Below are 24,709 nucleotides of genomic sequence, written 5' to 3'. Positions count from 1 at the left end.
TTTTGAAATCCTAACCAGTATAGTTTTCTTTGTCATTTTGCTTAATTTAATTTCAAGTGAAGAAAATGTATTTAAGTAAAGTAAAAAATATCACTTGCTTCAACGGTGAAGGTGGGAGGAGACCCGTGCCTTGTAATGGGCCGGTAATGGGTCGATATTACTATATGAAAGTAAATTTCATAAAACAAATGTTTAATTACGAAGTATACGGCTAATGGGATAGAAACTATAGTTACTATACCTACTATACTCGCATAAATCCATTCAACAATTAAAACCATTGAATTGCTAAGCGAACACTTCACCGGGTATCACATATAAAAGATCAAACGTCTGCCGCTAAACTAAACACACACAAAAAAAATAAAGGTGAACAATATGAAAATAAACAAAACTTTCCCCTTCGTTTCGCTCTACGTAAATCTACGACCTTTGGCACTAGTGTACACTAATGGTCACAGAAGCCTCCAAATTCAAGTTTGGAAGACGTCGGCACCCGCAGCCGGCGTTAGTTGCGTGACGACCACCGAACAGAACAGACGTGCGCTGTGGTCTTCGCGCAGAGCCTTCGCTACCAACCGTAAATAAAAAAAAGTGAAAAAAGTTCGAGTGTTACCGCAGTGTCATTGAATTCTATGCAAGTGTTGTATGATCTAGGATCCATTGTGATGGTTGATTGTTTTGGCGGGAAGCGCATTGGTTTCACGGTGTTGGGACAAATGGCATTGCTAAGGTAAATATTGTCGCTGGACGGGATTATTTGGGAATCCGAGCAGCCGTAGTCCGCTGCACGAGTTTTTGAGTATTTGCAAAGCAATCAAGTTCGCAACGATAGTATTTATACAAGTAATTAAATCGGATAGGACGCGAGATTGAACAAAAATCTCTGTACCGTGGGAAGAGTATATCAAGTCTTCGAACTGAGAAAATATCTCACGGATTTTATCAGCTGTATTATAAACCGCTCTTATGAGTTCAACTGATCCTGCACTGTTGCTTTAATTAAAGTATATTTACGAAAATATTGCAATTTAGACAAAAAAAAATCTTCAGTAAGAACTGAAAATTCGACCAAGTAATGTGGACTTTCTTCATCAGCATATAATACTCCCAGTGTTGAAAATCGTTTATTCTATAAAATACGATCATCGTCATGTATTGGTTATATGTGGCAGACAGATAAGATATATGAAACATTCAGTAAATGCAATTTAACCGCTCGCTGTCAGGGTGGGATGCATTCAATATGCTAATGTGGGGTCGCGAACGGCACGTAAACTGGTATGCCGTTGCGAAATACGAATTAAAACAGCTCTTACTGAAACTTCCACTTTCCAGACGTCCTTACGTAAGCTTTCAGCAGGCTTCACCCCACCCCCCCTTATGTAACCGTTCGGTTTGGACTGTAGAAGGTAGTAACTTATCTCAATTTTCAATTTCAGTTCATTTTGGTGGAAATAATATTATTAAACTAGTTTCTCGCCCGTGACATACTCGACGAAGAATTTGGGTTTTTTTCCATAGAACTAAGACAATTGTTACAAAAATTGATAGTCTATTTGCGGGCTGAATGGAGTTCAAATCAGTACAGCCGCATCAGATTAATTGTTAACAAGCATAAAAAATCTTAACAAACACACTAATTTATTATACTAATGTGATAGCGGACTGCGATACTATCGGCTGAAATTCGTAGATATACTGGATTTTGATCAAACTTCGCTCAGTATTTAAATCTCATAATGTGTTTTACAACCACATAGTTTTGTTTGAATCTAGTTCAAGTTCGAGTCCAGTTTATAAACCGGCGTTTGACTGCTATCACACCCGAAGGTATCTGATTAAGTGAAGATGTAGAGATGAGTAGATTTTTAGGTCCCATAGATTTAAGAACAGAAGCCTCATCTGGCTTCCGTTTGTATAATATCTTAAGATTTACTCTTACTTAAGGATAGTAGGTGATTAATAAAAAAAAGTTAGCCGGGATCCTTTTGTTGGAAGGAATGATTTACGACAGCTGTCCTAGGCAAGACTCTAGCTTGCTCCAGTCTAATTCATTGTTCTCACTAGTTGCGGCACGGAATAGAACAAAAATGTCCGTATTGCAATCTGGGACGGGATAACCTTGGGGGTGTACCCGCGAAATAGTTTTTCATAACACGTGCGAACTGAACGTACCCGATAAAGCGGTTACTTGGAGAATTTCCAAACCTACATTTTGTAACTAAGTGATTGTGGGAGCGTTGTCGGTGTAACAATTTTCGGGTTAACAAACACCGGGATTAATTCGTACGCGATTTTAGCATTGTAAAGTGAACCTAAGAATATTAGACAATACTTATAACGGCTAAGGTTGAAAGCAGACGAGAAAATCTACATAAAACAAATTTTTCCTTGTAAAATTTGTGATGGTATATCGATGATTACTACAGTGAACTACCAAAACATCTTGACTATGTTTCTGAATAAGTTCAAAGTTTTATGGAATGCATATATATATAGTTTAAAGGAAAATCCTATTATGAAATTTTGGGATGGGGATATATAAAAAAAAAAACTGGCTTAGTATGTTGTGGGCTACTTCTTACAACACAGCGCGTTAAAAACTATAGCTTTAATTTTAAGTGAACCAGTTCTGAAAGTTATCTACAGTGGAAATATATGTAAGCATAATACATTCCTTCTTTCGGTATTTCAATAAAGAAAGTTTCAGTTTTGGCTTTGTTTTTCGACTTAGGGATGGATGATGCACGCTGAAGTTTCAGCCGGCGTGTCGCTAAATCCTATCTGTCACTAATGCACGATTGAATATCTTAGGCGTTATCGATCGCTACATTCCACGTGCCAGATGTTAGCGGAGAAGATAATGCATTCGATAGCGCAATTTTGGCCGCACTGAGGCCAAGAGATTTGATCTAATGATCCCAATATGCACATAACTTGTTAAAAACTCCCTGACACCAAACCCATCTGATAAACATTATTCACCAACATAATCTACATAATCACTTACCTACACACGTTGATCTTGAATTGATTAATTTACCGAGAAGAACTTGTAAGAAAACCGGGAGTATAGACCTTTTTTACCGTTTAACACAAGTGAGGTGAATCTCAATTTGACGTTTCATTTTAATCTATATTTTGGATTTAAATACTTGTGGTATTCGGAAACGGAGAATGGAACTCAGTCGCAGACAAACATTACTGACAGTCAATGAAAGTTTGCAAAACAGTTAACTTCTAATATATTAGAAGTAGAAAGAACGCTACTTTTTATGTACACTTAGTCAAATAGAGGGTCCATCTTTATCCAATTCAGTCCGTTACCTCAAATAGCAAAGTAGATATTCAAAGCAATCTCCGTGCAAGATAGAAGTGTACCCTACAACGTACAAGTATTAGGCGAAATTCCTACCTACGTATTCAGACAACTCTACCGACAAAATTATTCGTGATGAAGGAGAATACAATACACTTTATGAAGAAACTGTATGCCGGCTGAATGAAGATTGTTACAAACGTTTTCAATCACGATTGAAATAAATGAAAATGTGAAAACAATTAGTTCAATACACTCCTGTGCTGTCATGGATAGCCCGCTAGGCTGTTGGTCCCGATTATTATCACTATTATCTGACGATAATCGTTAAGCCTTGTTCGAACATAATTCGGGTAGATATGTGCTACTGCTTTATCTTTATTATCATGTTTTGAAGGTTATATGACCAAACATTTCTAAGCAACTGCAAAAATATCCAGTCTGACTCGAAAATGAGATGATTGTGAAGATGAAAATATGATATAGAGTCTAAAAAATGGAAAACTAAAATAAATTTAACAAAATAAAGCTCGAAGCGTTTAAAGATATATTGATAATTTTCAAGGATATGGCGTTATAGAACAAGTTACGTCAAAGTCTTGTAATACTACCACTGTCTAGACGGTAAATTAAAAACGAATAAAAGGTAGCTTCTATATAGGATCCCTGTTTCTTAGAAAATAGATGGACTCACTTCGGTTGCTCCAAAACGGTTTGGCGAACTTAGGCGACATACTTTAACACTTAGGTAACCATTGGCGTGCATAGAGGGTATGCACAGGCTATGCAGATGATATTAACTGAAGAAAATCTCCAGTACGAGTCATAAATACTTTAGGGTAGGCTTTTAAGAACTTTTACAATGTCTATCCTTAATTTTTTTATAACTCGGGCAGGAGATATTCTTCATTTTATATCATCTGCATACCCTGTGCATACCCTCTATGCACGCCACTGTAGTTAAGTAATAGTTAAGTGATAATGATGCGAACCAATGACTTAAAGTGCCCTCCGAGACACGGAGAAAAGGTAGATTCACCCACACGATTAATGCCTTCAATGCTAATTTTCAATAAAACTTTATTCTTTAATGCGGTTCATTGTATAGATTGACATAGTTGTACCGGGAAACAATTTGCCGCGAGGAACGTCGACCATAAAGCCAGTAAGCCACAAGTTACAGCTAATCCCGTATGTCTCGGGACCATCCTAGCTTTTATAGATCTGTTTCAACACTGACGTCAGAGAGAAATTACTGATAACATCGGGGCAGCCACGACCTTTACAATGAGGGCGAACTAAACCTCATGTTGTAAACCATGGGCTCACTTTCATATAAATTGAACGTACTGATTCCAAAAATGAGTTTTTCAACCTAAGCGTATATATCTCGTTCAGCGATTTTACTACGGTCACCACTGATGGTAAGTGATGATGCAGAGCAAGATGAAACGAGTGGTCCTATATTCTAGGTGTTGGAAGCCGAAAGACATTCCAGATGTTTGCAGTGCGCATTAATAACTAGGAAAAAAAACCAAAGCTAAACAGTTTTGAGCATACTCTATCAAATTTGATGACGGTCTTTATCGATAAATAATTGAAATAAATGAGTTATTTAATTAATTAATATACACACAATACACACATTGAGATGACTGACGAATAATATACATAAAAACTCACAATATACAAATAACACACACAACACTGAAAAATATTCACTTTCATCTCACAAACATTTTTCCAGTTGTGGGAATCGAACGCACATCCTTGGACTCAGAAAGCAGGGAAAAAAGAAAAAACCAAGAAAATAAAGAACTTACCAAGAAATACTTTGCAAGCAGCACAGTATATTGTAACGATTACTACCCAAGAAAGATAGTCGTGCGGACCCGGCCAATTACAGACCTATTGCCATCACGTCCATACTCTGTAAAACTATGGAACGTGTACTCAATAACAAGCTCCTCTCATACCTAGAAGGAAACGATCTTATATCAGACCGACAGTATGGTTTCCGTAAGAACCGGTCTACTGGTGATCTTCTAGTGTATGCCACTCATACATGGGGCGAAGCCATTGAGAAACACGGTGAGGCACTTGCTGTCACTCTGGATATCCCCAAGGCTTTTGATCGGGTCTGGCACGGCGGCCTTCTCAGTAAGCTTTCTGCTTACGGAATACCTGCTGGCCTTTGCAGCTGGATATCTGATTTTTTGAGGGAACGGTCTTTTCGAGTGGTTGTTGATGGCCACTCTTCTGACCTCATGGCTGTCAATGCCGGTGTTCCTCAGGGATCTGTCCTCTCCGCTACTCTCTTTCTGCTGCACATCAACGATCTTTTGAATCCCAATCTTTTTGGGTACGCTGATGACAGCACCGTTACGGAGAGGTACTTGTCCAGCCCTAGGGCCAGTGCTAATGATATCCTTGAGCATAGAGAGTCCTTGGTGGAGCGTATTAACTTGACTCTAAAAGAGGTGTCTGATTGGGGTGACGCCAATTTGGTTAAGTTCAATGCTGCCAAGACGCAGTCGTGTTTATTTTCCGCAAAAAAGAGCCCTTTCACCTTGGCTCCCACTTTCCGGGGTGTATCCGTTCCAATTAGCGACCATATTGAGCTCTTGGGTGTCAACATCTTTGTCAACAATCATCAATCAACAATCTCAATTTTGGCAAATGCATCGAGTCCAAAGCCAAAGTGGCAGCTAAAAAACTTGGTATCCTCAATAAGGTTAGGCGGTACTTCACGCCAGGTCAACGCCTCGCACTGTACCAGGCTCAAGTGCGAACCTGCATGGAGTACTGTAGTCACCTGTGGGGTGGCTCTGCCAAGTACCAACTTGAAGCTTTGGATTCGGTGGATCGTCGCGCCAGGAGAATTATAGGCGACAATTCGTTAACGCAAGCGAAACTACATAGTCTCCAGCACCGACGCAATGTTGCCTGTTTATCGGTTTTTTACCGGATATACTTCGGTGAGTGTGCTCAGGAACTTCACAATCTTGTTCCCCCTTCCCCGTTTTACCACAGAACAGCGAGACACCGAGAGCGGTGGCATCCTTATGTGGTTGATATCCCATCAACACGCACGAAACGTTTTTTATCCACGTTTCTGATACGTGCCGCTAAGATGTGGAACGCCCTCCCGGTAACTGTGTTTCCTGCCACGTATAATTTAAGTACCTTCAAGGCTAGAGTGAATAGGCTTTTTCTAGGCAAGCGTGCTCCAACCTAGACCTCATCATTGCTTTCTAACGGGCATGATTGTCGTCAAACGCTGGCCTATCGTTAATAAAAAATAAAAAAATAAAAACGATTTAGTATTGTGAAATATCATAGAAGAACACTTGTCAAATGTCCTAATTATAATCGACTAACAAATGCAACTCATTCGCAATTGAGACTGCAATTATCAATTACTCAGCTTGAAAACTATAAAAATTATAATTACTGTCAATATTCTTTATACAGACCCATGAGAAATATAAAGTTTGGCAAAAACCTCTTAGCTGATAACGATGTTGGTATACCGTAACCTTTAATGTATACCAGAAAGATAGTTTCTGATGTTTTATGCAAAAATCAATATCCATTACTGAAAGGCAATTTATATCAATGATAATAAATATAGTCCATAGTCAATAGTAATAAATATCTCTCTTCATAGCCATTATGGCCTCCATACTAACATGATCAGCAGAAATATAAGGATAAAGGCACTGCGAGCGATGGAGATACTCACTTCCACGAACAAGTTTCGAAGTACTAAACCTAACTGTTAGTACTATGTTTGTCATACAAAATATTTACAAAGTGGTTTAGTCCGGTTACCTATTTGAGTATTACGATCGATAGAAATTTAATCTAAATGACTTTTTGATATATTCATACGTATCGAGATCATAAAGCCTAGTGTTATAATGAGACTATATACCACCAATCCGCAATGCGCCAGCGTGGTGGACTACGGCCTAAACCCTTCTCATTGAGGTAGGAGACTCGTGCCCTGTTGTGGGCAGGTAATGATTGATATGGTGATGATGATGATTAAGCCTGCGTGAAATGCGGATTACTTTTTTAATTCTGAGTGTAATTACGGATTTTTTTTTTTTAAACTTGCAGCCATTTGTACATGTATATAACAAAAATCCAGCTATCGAAACATCTTCAGTCACATGAAGCGATAAATGTGACCAATTTTGCGCAACTAATATAAAAGTTTGTTATTAATCTTGAAAGTTTCGAGTTGAGTGGACGAAGCCTATTTGGTCAGCTGTGTAGAGTGTAGGTTGCTCGACTGGACCACATCAAATAACAGAGATGTACATGACATTGAAAACTGATTACATCTACAACTCTTCAACTAAATGGAATGCCGCGTGCATTAGACTCCATTATTGAAAGTTTCATACACTTTTTGTAAACGGATTATAGTAAAAGATTATAATAAAACTTTCATATCATAAAGAACCGACACTAGATCCAGTTTAAGCCATAACTTTGTTAATAGCTCATTATTCTTAAGAGTGTTGAAAAAACATTTCTGTCAAAAACAATACTTAAAATACATCCGAATATCAAATAGAAAACAGATGAGATAAAAAAGTAATATAGGCCGACTCGATAGTTCGGACTAACAGGCAATATCTGAAAGCAATAAAGCTTCTCATCCATCAGAGCGAGCTTCCGGTTAGGACAAACAGTATAAACGACGAAGAATTTAGATTCCTACAGTGGCAAGCTCTATTTAAAATGCATTGTAAATAATCCGTTGAAATGCAATGAAGAAAAGGGGATTCGCAGGAAATTGGTGGGTCGAAAATGTAACTGGACTGGAAAAAGGACTGTAATTGTCTATTACTTCAACTCATTACGTAAAAGGTGACGCGCACACCAAAAATGTTGTGTGTGTAATGCGTTTTATTTTATGTAGGTACACCGATTTATCCACAAGTAAATTGAATTTTTTCTTCGGTTTAGAAACGAATTTCTTTCGGATAGGTCCCAATAGCATATCGTTAACTGTGTCAAAATCAAATCAAATTTCTTAAATCATTTTTATCTATCATCAATATTACTTCTGCACAGTAAGTAAGCATATTCCCAAAAATTTTAGGAGTAAACCTCTTTCCGTTGTTGCATAACTGTAATTTTATATTCTGATAGATTAAACTAATTTGACGTAGAGTTACTTTACTATATGAATATGAATTTCCTTCGGGGAAGAGAATTTAATGAAAGTTAAGTCATTTGGAAACTCGTAGGTAGGTACGTGTTTATCTTTTAGTTTTCGTCAGCTTTTACAACAAAAGCAATAAGATTTACCACGATAAATTTTTACTTGGCTTATGTAGGTAGCACGTTCCTATTTTTGTAAAGTTAAACTTTGTTATGATATCGTTTTATGGGTGCCGTAAAACAATAGCGCTCAAAGGGAAGATCTGAACTCTTAGGTCAATCATGAAAGGTTTGGGGCTACAAATCAGATATTCACTCCTAAGTAATATATGAGAATGTAATGTAGGCCACATTACACTTGAAGAACTTTCCTAAGTTCACACACTCATTGTATGCGAACGGTTCGTTTGAAGTTTCAGTACAGAGCTCTGATTGTGTCTGAAATTGAGTTTATAACTATGCATTTTATAACGTGAATTTATGAATTTAACTCAACGACTCTGAAGGTTAACGTCACAAATTGCATAAAATTTCAATGTCGGATGATCGCAGCCTATTTCACTACAGGATCGACATATTAAGACATTATGTGGAATGTCTTAATGATACAACAGAAGATAAAAGTTTATAGTGAAGGTAATGAATATAATATGGCAGATAGAGCGATACTATACTTTTTTTTTAATCTAACGGATACTGCCCAGACAGCCAAGTGAAATTGAAATCTTATCGGCTAAAAAACCTGGTTGAGGCCACAATGAAAGACAACTGATATCGAAAACATTTGCAAGCATTACAGACAAAGCTCAGTGATTTCAACTGTCATGAAGTATGTAAATGTAAACAGAAGCATTGTACACAGACACTGTGAAACGTTATTTCCATGTTATGACATTTCGGCGCGATACTGTCCATTGTTATCGTAAACATTTAACCAAAAAGTGATAACGTTTTATGGGGGGTGTAAAATAATAAATCTAACTTGACGTCAGACTCCAAAGGTCAATAATAAATTATCTTCGGATTATTGAAACTAATTTAATGCAACGTACATACGACAGAATCAGAATTAGCATCCGACTGCGGGTGGAGGCCTCCGCAATAATTAGGAGGCCTTTTTTGTCGGTGCGAGGCTTCAGCGAGTATTCCATCATTGAAAGGTCTCTGAATACTAGAGTAAGAGCAAGCATTCGAATCCGAAACACAACAAATAAACGGTGCAGTTTAGAAACTAGAGGGGACAATAAAACTGCATACACAGAGAAAGTAGCAATCTCACTTGCCCCGATAACATGAGACGAGAAATGTTCCCAACAATACGTGAATAAAACTTTCCTTTGTTCGATGCATTCTGTCGAATATATTTAAATCCGAAACTATAAATGTACATTTGTTGCGAACAACAAGTGTATTCTACATAATATATAGTATTAAAACAGTCAAAGCAGTCTGAAACAGCTGTTCGCTTAAGGTGCTCCGTATCATCGCAAACTCTCAAAAAAAGGTATTTTTCAAATTGTACAACTGACTCCTTAAATTTGTGAATTCAAGTATACAAACATTAGGATATTAGTAAGTATTGACTTGAAAAAGACAGTCACTTATAAAATAAAAAATATAAAACATGATATTCGCCATAATCTACATCATGGTACCTATTGTTTAAATTTAACTGGAACCACTCATCCGATAATATTCGAGCTTGCCAAAATCCTAATAATCGAAGGTAATTTATTGCTTTAGCATCGAACTTTCCACAATAGCTGAACTAATTTCGTATCGAATCTTGTTCGCAGTTGCACGGCAAACTTTATCTAAGAAACAACATTTATGTACAACAACTACGGGTTCTCAGTAGAATCACATTATACACGTTGACTTTTTGTTGTCTTGCACCAGATGATAATTTAGTTCGAAGATTTGAAAAAAAAATATGTATTCATAACGACAAATTCCAGGACCAGCGCGGAATTAAGAAATCTGCAGTTAGCAATTATTATCACTAACAAGTAATAAGTAATATAGTTAAAGCCCACCAACCGGCATTGGAGAGCGTGATAGGTCTGAAACTTGGGCTATGTGCCCAATAGTGGGAAGTTAATAGGCTTACGATGATGATAATAACTAACTTAAGTATGATATAATCTTGCCACAAATATAGAATATTCTTTCTTTATTACTTCTTTGCACTTTGTATTTCAAGAAAAATATCGTAGTAGTTTTGAAGGTGCATACGGCCGAAGTTATTTGCTCTTAAGTGAGCACATAGAGAGCGGCTCGCCGTCGCACAATAACGCCTCGTTACAGTAACGAGGGGGCTAAAGAAGCGTACGACACGTGCGCACTTACCGACAGTCCCATCATAAAGAGCTAAAGGGAATAACAAATGAAACTGCAGGGATTTGACCTAAATAATTGTCATAGTTAGAAATATGAAAGAAAAAATAAAACAGCTGAATACTTCTCTAACACCAAAAGCCAAAACTTCTTAAATATAAATAGTTTATACACGTATTTATTAGCGCACTCGAATACGAACTGTTTGTCGGATGTTAGCCAGGCTAAATGTCTGAAATTTCAGTAGGCTTAATTAAGAGGTACATTTGGAACGTCTAGTATCTTTTTGTATCGACTCGTAAAATCGATTCCGATGAGAATCCGGCAAGGCACTCAGCAATTCTTTTTCGTCAGTCACATTTCACAATTTAACAATTTATTTTATAGCATCGCTATTTCTTCGGAGATGTTAAACCAGACACATCAACACACTCACGGACAATTTAATGCCATTTTAGCGGAATATGTGAAAAAGATAAAAGACTTTCCAATAGTAATCCAATTATATCGACATGCGAATACTACCTACGAGAAAATACAAAAGTAAACGAAATTTTTGGTCAAATCGGGAAGGATTCGACGAAATTAATGTGAAAAATTCTAGAGCGTTCGAATAATATAAGGAATGTTAACAACGATCAAACATGGCTCATGCTTTCTGAATTTTAGAAGATGGGCAATATTTATTCATATGACGAATAAGTACAACAACTTTTTCTTTAAATAACTTTGAAGAATCCTATCAAAACATAATGTTACTTTCAGGGCAAAGTTTCCACAAAATAATTCAAATCGAAATCACCGTCAAGACAAAAAGCTTATTTTATTGCTTAAAACGTATATGACTAGGCAATGTAAATGATTTTTTTTAAACTAGTAGATATTTTTCTGGCTCATCTTTTAAAGGAAAAAAGATCAGATTGTCAGTAACACAGATTAGATAATCAAAATGGTTACGGCCATTGTGTGTAATTAAGCGAGCGCGTGTGATTCATTCATTAAAGAGATGTCAACATGCCAATGGTTAACCGTTAATATTAACCCAGCAATATGGTGGGAGCTTAGCAACTCTTTGCTGATAAATAATCGATTTGTTAGATAATCAATATTGTTAAGTCCGGTGTGCGAATATATTAATATTACAACTTTATTGTTATAGATACGATACGTGGAACAGTAACCACTTTGAATGATTATAGAAATAATGTAAGGAATGCAAATCAATTAATGAATTAACATCTAACACCATTGGGTACTTCTTTAGTTGGTTTGCGATAACCTTTATAGTAGGAAAGGTATTATATTTGCTAACTTTGTCACATTCAATACAAATGAATTTATTTCATTTTTTACCTAATAATCGCGCTCGAGAATACAAACGAAATTAGAATCCTGAACGCTATAACAAACGAATTCTAAAACTCTTTTAAAAAACTATAAAGAATAAAAGGGACATAGAACAGGTGAACATCCTAATTCACGGAGTTAATTCATAAATTAGAGATCCGCCCTACCTAGCAACATTGACGCGAAACACCACATGAATCTGTAATGCCATCACCCTTGAACCACCTTCCGAAAATCGACCAGCCGTGCACCCTCCCTAGCAACGGAACATGAATTTAATATAAGTACCACTTGTTTTGATGTCCATTATTTTTGTAATATATCGAGGCAGACTTGAGCTGACTACACGGGCCTAGCAAACTTACAGCCGTGGCTAATGGCAACAAATCAAAACAAATATTGAAGTTGCCTAAATTATCAATGACTATTGCCTACTTTTTATAAAAATTAAAAATCTTCTATTTTTTGTGTTACATTACACATGTTTTTGTAAACATGTTTTTGTAAACGCAGTCAGAGTTCGTTTCAAATCGCTAACAACCGTAACCTCCACCTAACCTAAGCCACGTAGTAGTGAAAGCCCTTTGAGACCCATGAATCTGTAATGCCTACGTAATCCCTGAACTACCAACGAAGTCAACAAAGCCCGTAGCTTGTACCAAAGAAACATGAATTTGTTATAACGCCCTCTCATTCCGATGTTATTTCTAATATAACGACACTTGAACTGAATATTGAAAAAAATAAATCATAATTGCACACTGTACATCAATATTTTTTTTTCAATTAAGTGTTCGCTTACGATTAACAAGAGAAGCATACGGACCATCATGCTCGATTATTAACTTTATTGTTATGAGATTGGTTAGTTAATTCAATGAATTAATCTTTTGATAGGCCTTTAAAGTCATGACAACGTTTTTAATATGAACGTTCAGGAAGCAAATAGATTGTCATCAACAATTAAGATTAGTAACCTTAGTTGTTGGGTTGATTAAAAGTGACTAAACAAGAGTGCCGCTATATCTTTGTAGCTGAGCCGCTTTCTGCTTGACATCATAGCAGTCACGAAACCAGATATATTCGTTATTACGAATTTATTACTAAAATATTCTATTGAAAAAACGAAAATTGATTGATTAACATTTTAGATAGGGGTATTCTAAGTGTAAGACAAGAAAATCTTTATTAGTTTATTTGAATAAAAACTTGTATTTTATTTGGTCTGATGATTCCATATTATGTAGTCTAAATTTACTGACTTTAAGATTATGCATGCCTATTTCCTCAACTCTCCTAGTTGGATTTTGTGTTCGTGCCAATAATCTCATCAATTACACAAGATACGTATGGTTGCGTGCGGTAAGCCTACTTTTACGTAAACCCGGATAACGCTATTAGTCAGCTGGGTGCCCCAACTGTTGTTTTAGTTGCTGCACTAAAGTTAATAGCGCATTAAATTATTATATTAGTGAATGTACTACTACCAATACAATGCTTGCAGTAAAGAAACTTAAAAGAAATTGACTGTTCGGTACACAGACAACTAAAACATTATAAAAAAATAAACTACAAATTCACAGAAGCAGAAAGACATCCATCATTCTAACAAAACTAAACCAGACCAGGCAGCTAGTCAACAAAGAAATCAGTCCACTTTTCCGACAATATTAGCGCCACAGCAACGTCCTTCGAACGAATCGATCCGTTACTATTAACAATAATAGACAAATCGACAAAGTTAGACAACAGTGACATGATATAACACACGGCTCCTGAATAAAGAATCGACATTGGCACTGGATTCCAATATCTGGCTAACTATCACCCACATCACGTATTAGTCGTATAAATCTATGCGATAAATTGTAGAAGCCGTTGCCTTATGGGCCATGCGAGTAAAAATATTTCATAGAACATGTGCTTTTGATATAAATTGGTTCAAATAAACACATGTAGATGTACTTCTCCAAAAAATCTTTATTTTTTTAATTTATGCTAACAACTTATTTAATCTTTATGAAGTTTTTAATAGAGGAAGCCTGACTCTAGAATCGGATATAGGAAATATTTCAGAAGTCTACCGTTCATCCACACAATGACTTAAAACTCAATCAAGTATAAATGAACGCAATCTGCCGTATGGAGCATTAAGATTAATGACTGATTTTATATTTTAATCACATCGCGTTAAATAATACACAATTATCCTACTACACGGAGACTGGCGTATGAGCCCTAATAGTATGGTATTACCATGATTATGATGAAACTGATGAGTTACATTAGCAGCTAATTCAAATCTGTTGAAGTAAAAATTGTTTAATCTCCAAAGAGAGTAGAAATTAATTTGTCGTTTCAGTAGTTTTTATATAGTCACAATCATGCAATACATTGAAGACTTGGTGTCAATTGTATTCAAGTAATCAATTACTCCAGTTTACTCTAAACGATTTCATTTAACGATACTTCCTTAATGTTTGTTTTAATTGTTCACAAGTTTCCTCAAACTCGTGATAATTGCTAGAAGCGTAATTGGTCGCTTTGTTTGAATGCGTCGAGACAAATTCAACGCCATTTACAAATTTTCGAAGTGATTTTAAAATTGTTTGATTATTGCATCAACACATTTGTTTTTAAAACCACGATTTTGTTTTAATTAAGTCATTCACTATGACTAATATGATACGATTCTATACCGAAGAGAGGAGATAGCTTCATGTAACAAGACGCCTTTTCCGTTTTGAATTACTTTTTCTTAAACATCAATTTTACTTTACTTTTTATATTTAGCTTTAAGCAATTAATATATAAACATTTTTGCATAGGATGGAGTCCCAGAGTCACAGACGTTAAATAACATCAGGACTTGGACGGGAATTCACTATCAATGACCTAAATGTAAAACTATATTATATAGAACGATAGGCTTACCCTTTCAGTAAGTAATTAGACAAATAAATCCAAATCGAGCAACTAAACTGGGTCTTAGTAAACTAAGACCCAGTTTAGATACGATTCTTTAGACAGAGACTCTATAGACTTTTATTCGATACGAATCAATCGCTATAGAAAATAAAGCAGTTTCAGAAAAGGTGAGAAAGAATCCTAATGCGAACTAAATCACGATTAGGTACAGTAATTTTATGGCAACTGACCATTGCTTGGAATAGTTTCATATTGTCTTTGCTGCCTAGATTATAGTTACATTATAGTTTAGTGCTATCCGCCTGCCCACCGATGACAGAAGTTGGATATGCATACGCGATATCTTACCGTCAAGGTCCATATTTTGGCATATAATATCTTTCATATTCATATATTCCAAATTTCATATGTATAAATCAAATTTATGCCTTTCCTGTTTCTATTCTCCGTTAAAATATTTATATATTTACTCGTGCCTGACATATTATCTACTCGTGTACATTTTTTTGACTGCTTGCTTTATGTATAAATGAAATTATGCTAAAATTCTACTTGTGCTCGCTCAGGTTGTCTATTACCTAGTCGTAAATAGTAACGTAATTGAGACTGGAAAGTGATTTTTTAATAGAATTTTACTTAGTCATACTAGATATTATCTGAAGTATAACCTAACCTAACCTAACCTACACGAGTGTATAGAACGTGTGTGTAAACACTTGCACAACATTACAAACTTAAACCTAAAGACGAAAACACAATGTAATGTGGTATGTTATTTATTTTATCACTAGCTGTCCTTTTGCACTTTCCCATTTGCCTTATCATAATTCTCTCGCAAAGAGTTCTCTGGAGAGGAAAGCTTCAAGCGATAAGCTTTTTTTATTATTTCATTTAAAGTTTGAATCTTTTAGTACGCAGACTATCTGTAGATGCTATTTTATGACACCCATTTAATTCCTTTTCTTGCCCTATCTTAAAAAATTGTAAAGGCATTTCCAAATCAAAAATGTGTGAATTTATTAATTAAAAAAAAAATACGCTGAACGACGTCTGCACAATGCACATGCTTGTATGTGGATGAACGAGCATGACGATATTTTATCCCGGGAAAATAACAGATTTCTGCGATATTTATGAAAACATATGTCTAACCTACTGACTACTTTATGGCACCTTTGTGCTTTTATAATTCGTGTTTGCGTTCTACGTTATTAATGATTCGGTTATCGACACGAATCTAATTTGCAATAACATTTCGGTAAAATTGTTCAAATGATATATATACTTCATCATATTTACGACCGAAGATATTGACAAATTTTACGATGCACTTGCAACAATAGAATATGACACCATTCTTGATAGCTTCGCTTACAATTTATCGTCAAGAAGTAGGAGCTTCAAAGGGGTAACATTAATTTTAAATATTAGAATGGACGTTAGTCCAGTATCGCATACTAGCAGTTAATCGTCAGTGTAGAATTTATTCATTTTTTATTCCTTTCTTGACAAAATTGGTAATTTTTAAATCACATTTGTAGATGTTGCTACCGTTCACATAACTACATGGGCTTAACAAGAGTATATCATACAGAGTACAATTTCCGATTCAACCAACACATTGTAAATGTAACCTCCAAGAGTTCAGGCACCAACCTGAACCTTGAGTCGCGGCTGATCGATTCATATCACAAATGTAATCGACCGTTTCTTATTGAGCGGAACGGATGTACATTCAACGTCATTGTTTGTGGCTGTCCCGAAATAAAATCGATTCGTGCTATTTATTATTGTAACTTTTAATTCTTTCTCTCCCGAATTTTTTTTGATAACTCTAGGCTTTCATACAATCCTCCCTATTGTACAGCTTCAAGTAATGCTGTAAACGTATCACTCCGTATAATTCTGTATCTATCTGTGAAAGTCTCGCAAAAATCGGTTCAGTTAGCGACAACAATCAGATAGCCTTAAGGGACCGAAAAAAATCTTAAAATTGTATACTATACTTGAAATACATATGACCCTAAAACAAAGCAGTTTCAAAAAATTACAACTATTTTCTTTTATTTTTATAGATTTAGATTACTGTGAGACGTAATCCTTGTACGACCTTTTGATCTCAAGACATTAAGAGTGTTTTTGTGTTTTTTTTTTGCTTGAATGTGCTACATTCTGGAGCATTTAGATGCACTGTGCGACTTCATAGTAATATTTTTGAATACAGAATTGAATATTGTTTGTTTTGTCACTCAAACTGTTCGATGATTTACGCAACCAAAGTCATTGTACAGTATATTAAATTTTAGCTTACAGCGTGCTTTAAATTAGGTATATTTCCACGATACTTTTAATATGATTAATTACCAAATTTTACTTTTAGCGATTTCAATTACATTTCCGCATTCGTTCCTAATCTTGATCATTATGATTATGAACGAATCATATTAGTTCGCTTGCTTGGCGCAGGCCCCCTTTCCATATGAGAAAGATAGTTAGAGCTTTCCTTCACGCTCTTACAATAAAGGTCGCGGACTTTAAACGCTTACACGTTTTGCTGTCCTATATTAAACGAACTTAGGACTTTTTGTTCAATAGTAAAGCTACCTACTAGACCAAAGAGGCACTTGCATAGACCTCATTGGTTATGATTAATTGGCAAATAGGAACATATTGCACTGAGACATGCGACATCACGAATGATTTACGAATGAGCCAGTCAAAAGCCTACGTTGAATTCCAATTAATCAAAATTCTGTTTGACATGTTCTGTTGAAATGAACCAAAGCTCTGATCCAAGAGTTATCATTTAAAGAGTAGTAAAAAACTATAAAAGGTATTTTCAAGCTTCTTGCATATAGATTGTTCACCAAGTTAGCAAGTATTTGTTACAAAGATTTTCTTGTGAAATAGAAAAGTAATTCAAAGGATACAAGTTAAGATAATGGTTCGACAGAACACAATAATAAGAACACTGTTGTAATCGGAAAGCATAGAAATGAAATCGATTTTTAGGCGCACTTTTCTACAACAATAAGCAGAAAGGCAAAAAGATATATTAAGTTGCGTTCAATATAGTTTGTAGTTTGTATTCAAAGAATATTTCACGCTTCCAGAAAGATAACCTACTTCTGCTGGTCTATTAATAACTTAATATGTTCATCAATTCCAACCCTACGTAAAAATGTTATTATCGACAGGTCACTAAAAGCTTTTACGATGCTTGCTAATAATTCGTCGATATATGGATGCTCTAGGGAGGCGACCTTGAACTTGTAATAAATTTATTGCTCCCAAAGCAAGCAAAGTTTAATACATCGCCCTTCATATTCTAAATGTACCATGTACCCGTTCGTTACGCTATGATTTTTAAAGCAGTTTCGTTCAGAACGGAATATTTAATTGCGGCGGCAAGGTTCAGTTCGATTATTAAAGTTATTTGATAAGATTTATGTTGCTTTTTCTTTCTCACTTCTGGATTTTTTTCTGGAATAATTTCGCTTTTCCGTGTATCTAAATTTTACTTATTTTATACTTGAGTATAATATTGTGCCTAAATAATATGCCATCTCTTAACGACAGTTATTTTTTAAAGAGATCTTTAATAAGTCATTATTTGTTACAGGTGCTGTAAACATCGAAAATGAGACTGTTCTCGCTAAAAATGTTAATCGAGACCGTAGTAATAAATGTGAGTGCTCACGAAACGCGAGTGATGTTGAAACTTAAGACAATGTGCGTGTAAGGTTCGACCACGACGTCGAATCAGTCGTTGTGGGGGTCGCAGGGGACCGCGCCCCGCGATGGAATGGACGTTGTTCTGGGGAACGCCAGCGAGGAGTGGGCCGACCAGTGGAACTCAACGAGGGGGCCGGAACACCCGGACCTCTACAACTACTGGGCATGGAGCATCGTGGACGGCGCGCTGATGTTGCTCATCGTCAGCGGCAACACCCTGACGATCCTTGCCGTGACCATGAGCCGCCGCCTGTCCTCCCTCGTATCCAACCAGTTCGTGCTCAACCTGGCCATATCCGACCTGATGGTGGGTCTCACTCTGCCCTACCATCTCGTGTTCTACATAGACGACGACTTCGGCCAGATCAAATGGTCTTGCCTGATGAGGTTCATACTCATAATACTCGCGTGCCTAGCATCCATTTACAACATCATCGCAATCGCTGTAGACAGGTAAGAAAATCATATAAAACATGCATACCCCAGTTATATAAAGCTACTTCGCTTAAATTTACTGAACTCTTTTAAAAAGTTACAAAGTACTCGTAGTCTACATCCGAACCCAGAAAGCAAAGAACGGACTACTGATGAGTTTAAAATAAATCCCGTTATAACTCCACATAAAAATTTAAAAACCAATTGGGGTAAAATTTGCCTGCAAGGGTTTTCCCCAAGGTTTAGTAACTCGTACGGCAAACAATCTAACAAGACGTAAAATAACCGCAAATATATGCATGGTTACATTGCATCACGCTATGTGAACTTAAAATCGATACATGAGACAAGCGATACCACGGTCTGAAATTTTTGGTGTTGATTCTGTAAATAGTAATCTGATACAGTTCGGCTTTAAACGGCTGGAATGCTCAAATGTCACTAGTGCCCCAGAGTTTACTGAAAAAAACTTAGTAAATAAGGCGCAAACATATACTGCACCGATTTTTCTGGTTCTATTCAAAGTAAGCTTTCCACAAACATTACTAATAAGTCAGCTATTGCCACCGACACTGTGCAGTTAAAGTTCCACCAACCAGCATTGAAAAATTCGTTATATTGCCAGCTTTCAGTTGTCTAAAAAATACTTATTACCCTTCGGTAATAAAGAAGGGTAATAAGTATTTTTAGATAACTGAGAGTGACTTGGCACTTGAAAAATAATATGTTTGGTCGTATAACAGGTACATAGCAATAGTGCATCCGCTACACTACAGCCGCTATATGACTAAGGTGATAACGCGGCTGCTAATGAGCGCAACCTGGTCTGTAGCGGTGTGCATTAGCTGCATACCGATGTTCTGGAACGATTGGGAAGAAGGCGTTGCTTGCGAGATGAACGTGGTACGTACGAAAAAACATCACTTTTGGAACTAAAAGTAACATAAAAGTACTAAACATGACGTATGTTCTATTTAAGCTCCCAAGTTTTAAGACTTAAGCAAAGTAGTACATACGACAATAGTCAAATTGGTGGAAAGTAGGACCTACGACGTTACGTATTATTGTCCTTAAACCTTTCAAGCAAGTGAAATGGGCTACTTTTGAGTAAGAAATTGTCTTCAAATTCCAAAACGCACATTCGAGCAATGTGGTAAAATAACTCTAAGCTTTGAATTTCTCTTTCCTGTGAGGATGGACTCCTGTGCCTATCATTAGTCTGATGACTATAATTATGAGCCACTAAACAGTTAAAAAAAACCGGACCTTACATCGTGTCAAAGTATTGTGAACGCAGTGATATAACTTTGCTATGTTGTAAATTCCAGGTGGTGCCAAAGAAGTACACGACCAGCATCCTGGCGCCCATGTTTTCTCTCATCTGGATGGTGATGTTCATTCTGTATTGGCGGATATGGCGCGAGGCTACGTGCCACGCGCGCCGTATGCGCGCCAACACCTGCTGCCCCACCAGTGCTAACGATTGGAAGAGCATACAGGTAACGACAAACATTATAACAGAGCATCCACATGAAGTTAAACTTAAATTTGAGCATCGGTTTGAAGTCTAACCTAAACTTGAGCAACCAGCCCACGTCAAACTTAAACATGAGCAATCGGACAACGTCAACCTTAAATTTGATTATTTTTCACATTTAAAACAAACAGCACCTTTCGTGATGTTGTAGAATGGATTGTGTCTAACAGAATTTTATGTAACTACAGCTCTTTTAAAAATAATAGGAAAACTGTAATGCGAATTACAGACCCAGTAATTACCTAACTATACGTCACAATAACCCTGTTCTCTTGCTCTTTTAGCTATAAGTGGCTGTGACCAAAATTCGAGTTAAAACATCGTAATTTATTCTCGACTATAAACTCCAACTTGTGTAACTTTATGAATGACGAATTTATAAAACTTTATGAGAACAATGGATTTATAAAACTTAATAAAGTTACTAAAACATGGATCGACTAACTATTCCTGAAATTAACTCTATATTTATACTCGTATTTTATCTATAATTTCAGGTGGTTCTGCTCGTCTTAGGTTCATTTTCGATCTGCTGGATGCCTTTCGTCGTGGTAGCCTGCGCTCAGACCCTGCCTATCGAACCTCTGCACAACCCAATCGTTTACCGGCTAACTTCATCACTCGCTATGTCTAACTCTGGCATTAACCCTTTGATTTACGCATGGAAGAACGCTGGGTTTAGGGCTGCATTCGCAAAACTGCTGCGATGCAAAAAGCCAGACACTTCGGAGTACAGAGGATCGCCTGCACCGGAGAGGAAGCGTGGTTCTGTGGCTTTACGCGAAGGATCCATCACTCGGACACCGACCGGACTATCCACTTTAGGAGGAAGACCAGCTCGCCTGATTTACGTTGAACGCGAAACTGACACAGCCAGGTGTCGCATCATTGAAAACGCTGGTTATGTAGAGCAGGAAAGGGGTGATGCCAACCCTTCCTACGCCCCGGACGGACCTACGCCTGTCCACAGGCCGACATCGCAAGCGCCTGACGTAGTGTAGTGCAACAAAGTTACCATAAACGATAAACGTTCAGTGGGAAACGTGAAACGCTTCTAGAGTTTAAAGTTGTTAGTGCGTAGGTACCCCGTCGCATTTAAAGTATAGTTGCGCTGAGCCAAGCTCGTAGCTGAACTCATATGAGAAAACCTTGCAATGCAAATTGCTTTGGAATATACATTCCTGCAGCTCACACACGGCGAAATTCGTCAAAACTAGTTTTTAACTGTGACGCAAACGGATATATATATCCCAACGCAATAACTAATGTTCCTAGTTTTAAACTTCGAATTCTTCCATACATCAACAGTCCAGACCACCATATACCATAGCAGAAACTTTATTTTTATTAACTTATATCGTTAGTATGGAATGCACCACTTTAAAGCAAAGACCAGTTCATCGAAGCACCAAAGATTCCGAGATATGCTATCTCGTGCTAAGGTTACTGAAATACCGGTGTTAAAGGCGCCCGTTGAACGTCTTACTGAAACCGTGACTATGTCGTCTCTACTAGTTACTGTGAAAATAAACCTATACTATGAACCTGCGTGTTTTTATTATTATTTAAGTCGTACACTGCAGAAGTAAAACTAATGTCGATATTCTAATCTAATTATGGTACTACTAATTTTATAAGTTACTATAATGCCTTCGGTGCACTTTATTTATGTACTATATAGGTATACTATGCAAGGCACATAGCACACCACATTAACGGGCAAAACATCCTTGTCCTTTGTTGGTGTGTATACACGTTATGGCTTTAAGTCAAGATAAATGAGTCACATGTAGTTTTTGGAATCTAAATGTAACAAGGTCTATATTTGATTGCTGTTAATTTTAAGAAGAGGTTAGATTACTCTTTTCTGCGCTAAAGAATATTGTCAATGTGATTTATATAATTCGTAGTATTGTAAAGTTTTTGTGCAGCTGTTACGATAAATAAAATTTCTGTATTTCTTAAAAATTATCACTCATTGTGGAACCACGCTGTAGTTGAGTTCACGCCCCGCAAAATATATCATACAGTTCTCTTTATTGAAACATATAGAAGTAGTTCCGTTGCGGTAATAGATTCAATGAAACGTCCAACGGAGTTTCTGCGTCAGCGAGTTTTCTGTAGTCTTAACACTTTGCTCGCTTGCAATCGACAAGTCGTTTTCTCTCATCAAACTGTGTCTTTAAAATAAAATGCACCGAATATTGTTTGTTGAGTGATTTCTATTTCACAAACCTTCCATCAAAAGCCCGAGCGATAGAATTGTAGACAAATTAGAGCTTCAATGAAAAAATTCATTTTGCTCCGATGTTCAAGTATTTTGCTACTCGAAAACGACACCTCGGGTGCGAGCAAGAAATCCTGTACTACTGATTTTATTTCACAAACGTTAGGTCCAAAGTCCGAGCTATAGAATTATAGGCAAATTAGAAGTTTAATGTAATGCTAATAAGATCTATTTTGCTCCGATGTTCAAGTAATTTGCTACACGAAAACGACTCCTCGGTCGCAAGCAAGAAAATCCTTGTCCTAAGGCTACTGATTTTAGCATTCTGCAAGCTCACTAACGCTTTTGAAAGCTAAGCAGCTCGGCTGGCTCAACTATTTTTAACGTTTTTATGTAATGGTTATACATGTGAACAAATATGGTCGATACATATTACATCCGATATTTTATTGATGATCGTCGATTATTTGCTAGCAAAGCAGCTGGAATTTGCTAGTTCTACTTAAATTAATGTTACAATGTTTATTTAATCGATAATATAATTTATCGGATATTGGTAGGTTATTGATACTGAGAAAAGATAATTAATTTAATATTTTATAATATTTTTGAGAATTATTTAAGATTGATTGACAGATTCAGTAAAAATATGAATGAACCGGTCTGATTGATGTAGCCTATAGATAAGAAAATTTATAAGATGCTATTATGAAATAAAATGTTTCGCCGTTTCTTAAATAATTAACAAATTTATGGCAAGGCTCAGACGGACTATAAATACTGCAGAAAATTGTCGTTATACAGGTCTCAATATTCATCATTATTTGTTTTCAGTTTTTACATTTCGTCACTTCGATCGCTCTTCGTCGATTTATCATTTTATTAGAAGATACTTAAAGACACATGTCACACTTATTATCATATTATACATTGTACATAATACACTACGACCCACTGCGTCGCGTCGCCCACCCGCACTATTAAGTACTATGTTTGCTCGTCTTCTAAATGTCGTAGCGTGGAGATTCAGACTGTTAGTTCCAGATTAACACGTTCGACCAAAAGAACAAGAACGCTATAAACGCTTTCTATACTAACAATTCATTTTCGACGTATTGTTAGTAAAGAAAGCACACGATTGCAAATTAGCTTGCCAATTGTAATATGTGAAGTCAGCATTCCCGTAGGATGTACTAATTTTCTGTTTCGTTAAACTGTACCTTTTTAAGACAGGTTGTAGACACTACTATGTTTATGTTATCGAATTGAACGCGGGTGGAGCTATATGGGGTACATCTAGTAGAAAGACAAAACGTTATACGTGTACAATACTTGGTTAGGATCACGAATTTATATATATTCAAAATATTTATTGATCGTCTGCGCCTATCTATTATAAGTCCTCGTACCTACCTGTTCAAGTCTACGCTCAAGTTTTATGAAAGCTTTATTGTTGATTTTTTTATGAAAAGATTCATATACTTTTTTTGCAGTATGATTAAAAAGAGTTAATAGTTATATAATAAAAATATGTCTATAATAAATGAAATGTTTTAAAAAAATAAACAATATAACTAAAATGTTCGTGTAAAATAAAAAAGTATATTTAATGAGATGCGATCAGACTTTCATTTTTCACGCACTGTTAGGTTTTGCTACA

General features: G+C 36.3%; 2 protein-coding genes across 2 annotated transcripts in view; one reads left to right on the top strand and one right to left on the bottom strand.

Annotated features, from left to right (window-relative positions):
• Positions 1-24,709, bottom strand: part of LOC120630685 (serine/threonine-protein kinase SMG1) — a 172,335-nt gene that overhangs the window by 138,980 nt on the left and 8,646 nt on the right. The gene's annotated exons all lie outside the window — the stretch shown is intronic.
• Positions 543-22,362, top strand: LOC120630684 (D(3) dopamine receptor). The gene is made up of 5 exons (XM_039899958.1): positions 543-733; positions 18,738-19,303; positions 20,029-20,188; positions 20,614-20,784; positions 21,320-22,362. Exons 2-5 carry the CDS (start codon positions 18,921-18,923, stop codon positions 21,821-21,823), a joined length of 1,218 nt encoding a protein of 405 aa, XP_039755892.1. The 5' UTR covers positions 543-733; positions 18,738-18,920; the 3' UTR covers positions 21,824-22,362.

Source organism: Pararge aegeria, chromosome 16 (genome assembly GCF_905163445.1).
Source record: "Pararge aegeria chromosome 16, ilParAegt1.1, whole genome shotgun sequence".
NCBI classification, from domain to species: Eukaryota; Metazoa; Arthropoda; class Insecta; order Lepidoptera; family Nymphalidae; genus Pararge; species Pararge aegeria.
This window is presented reverse-complemented; position numbering and strand designations above follow the sequence as displayed.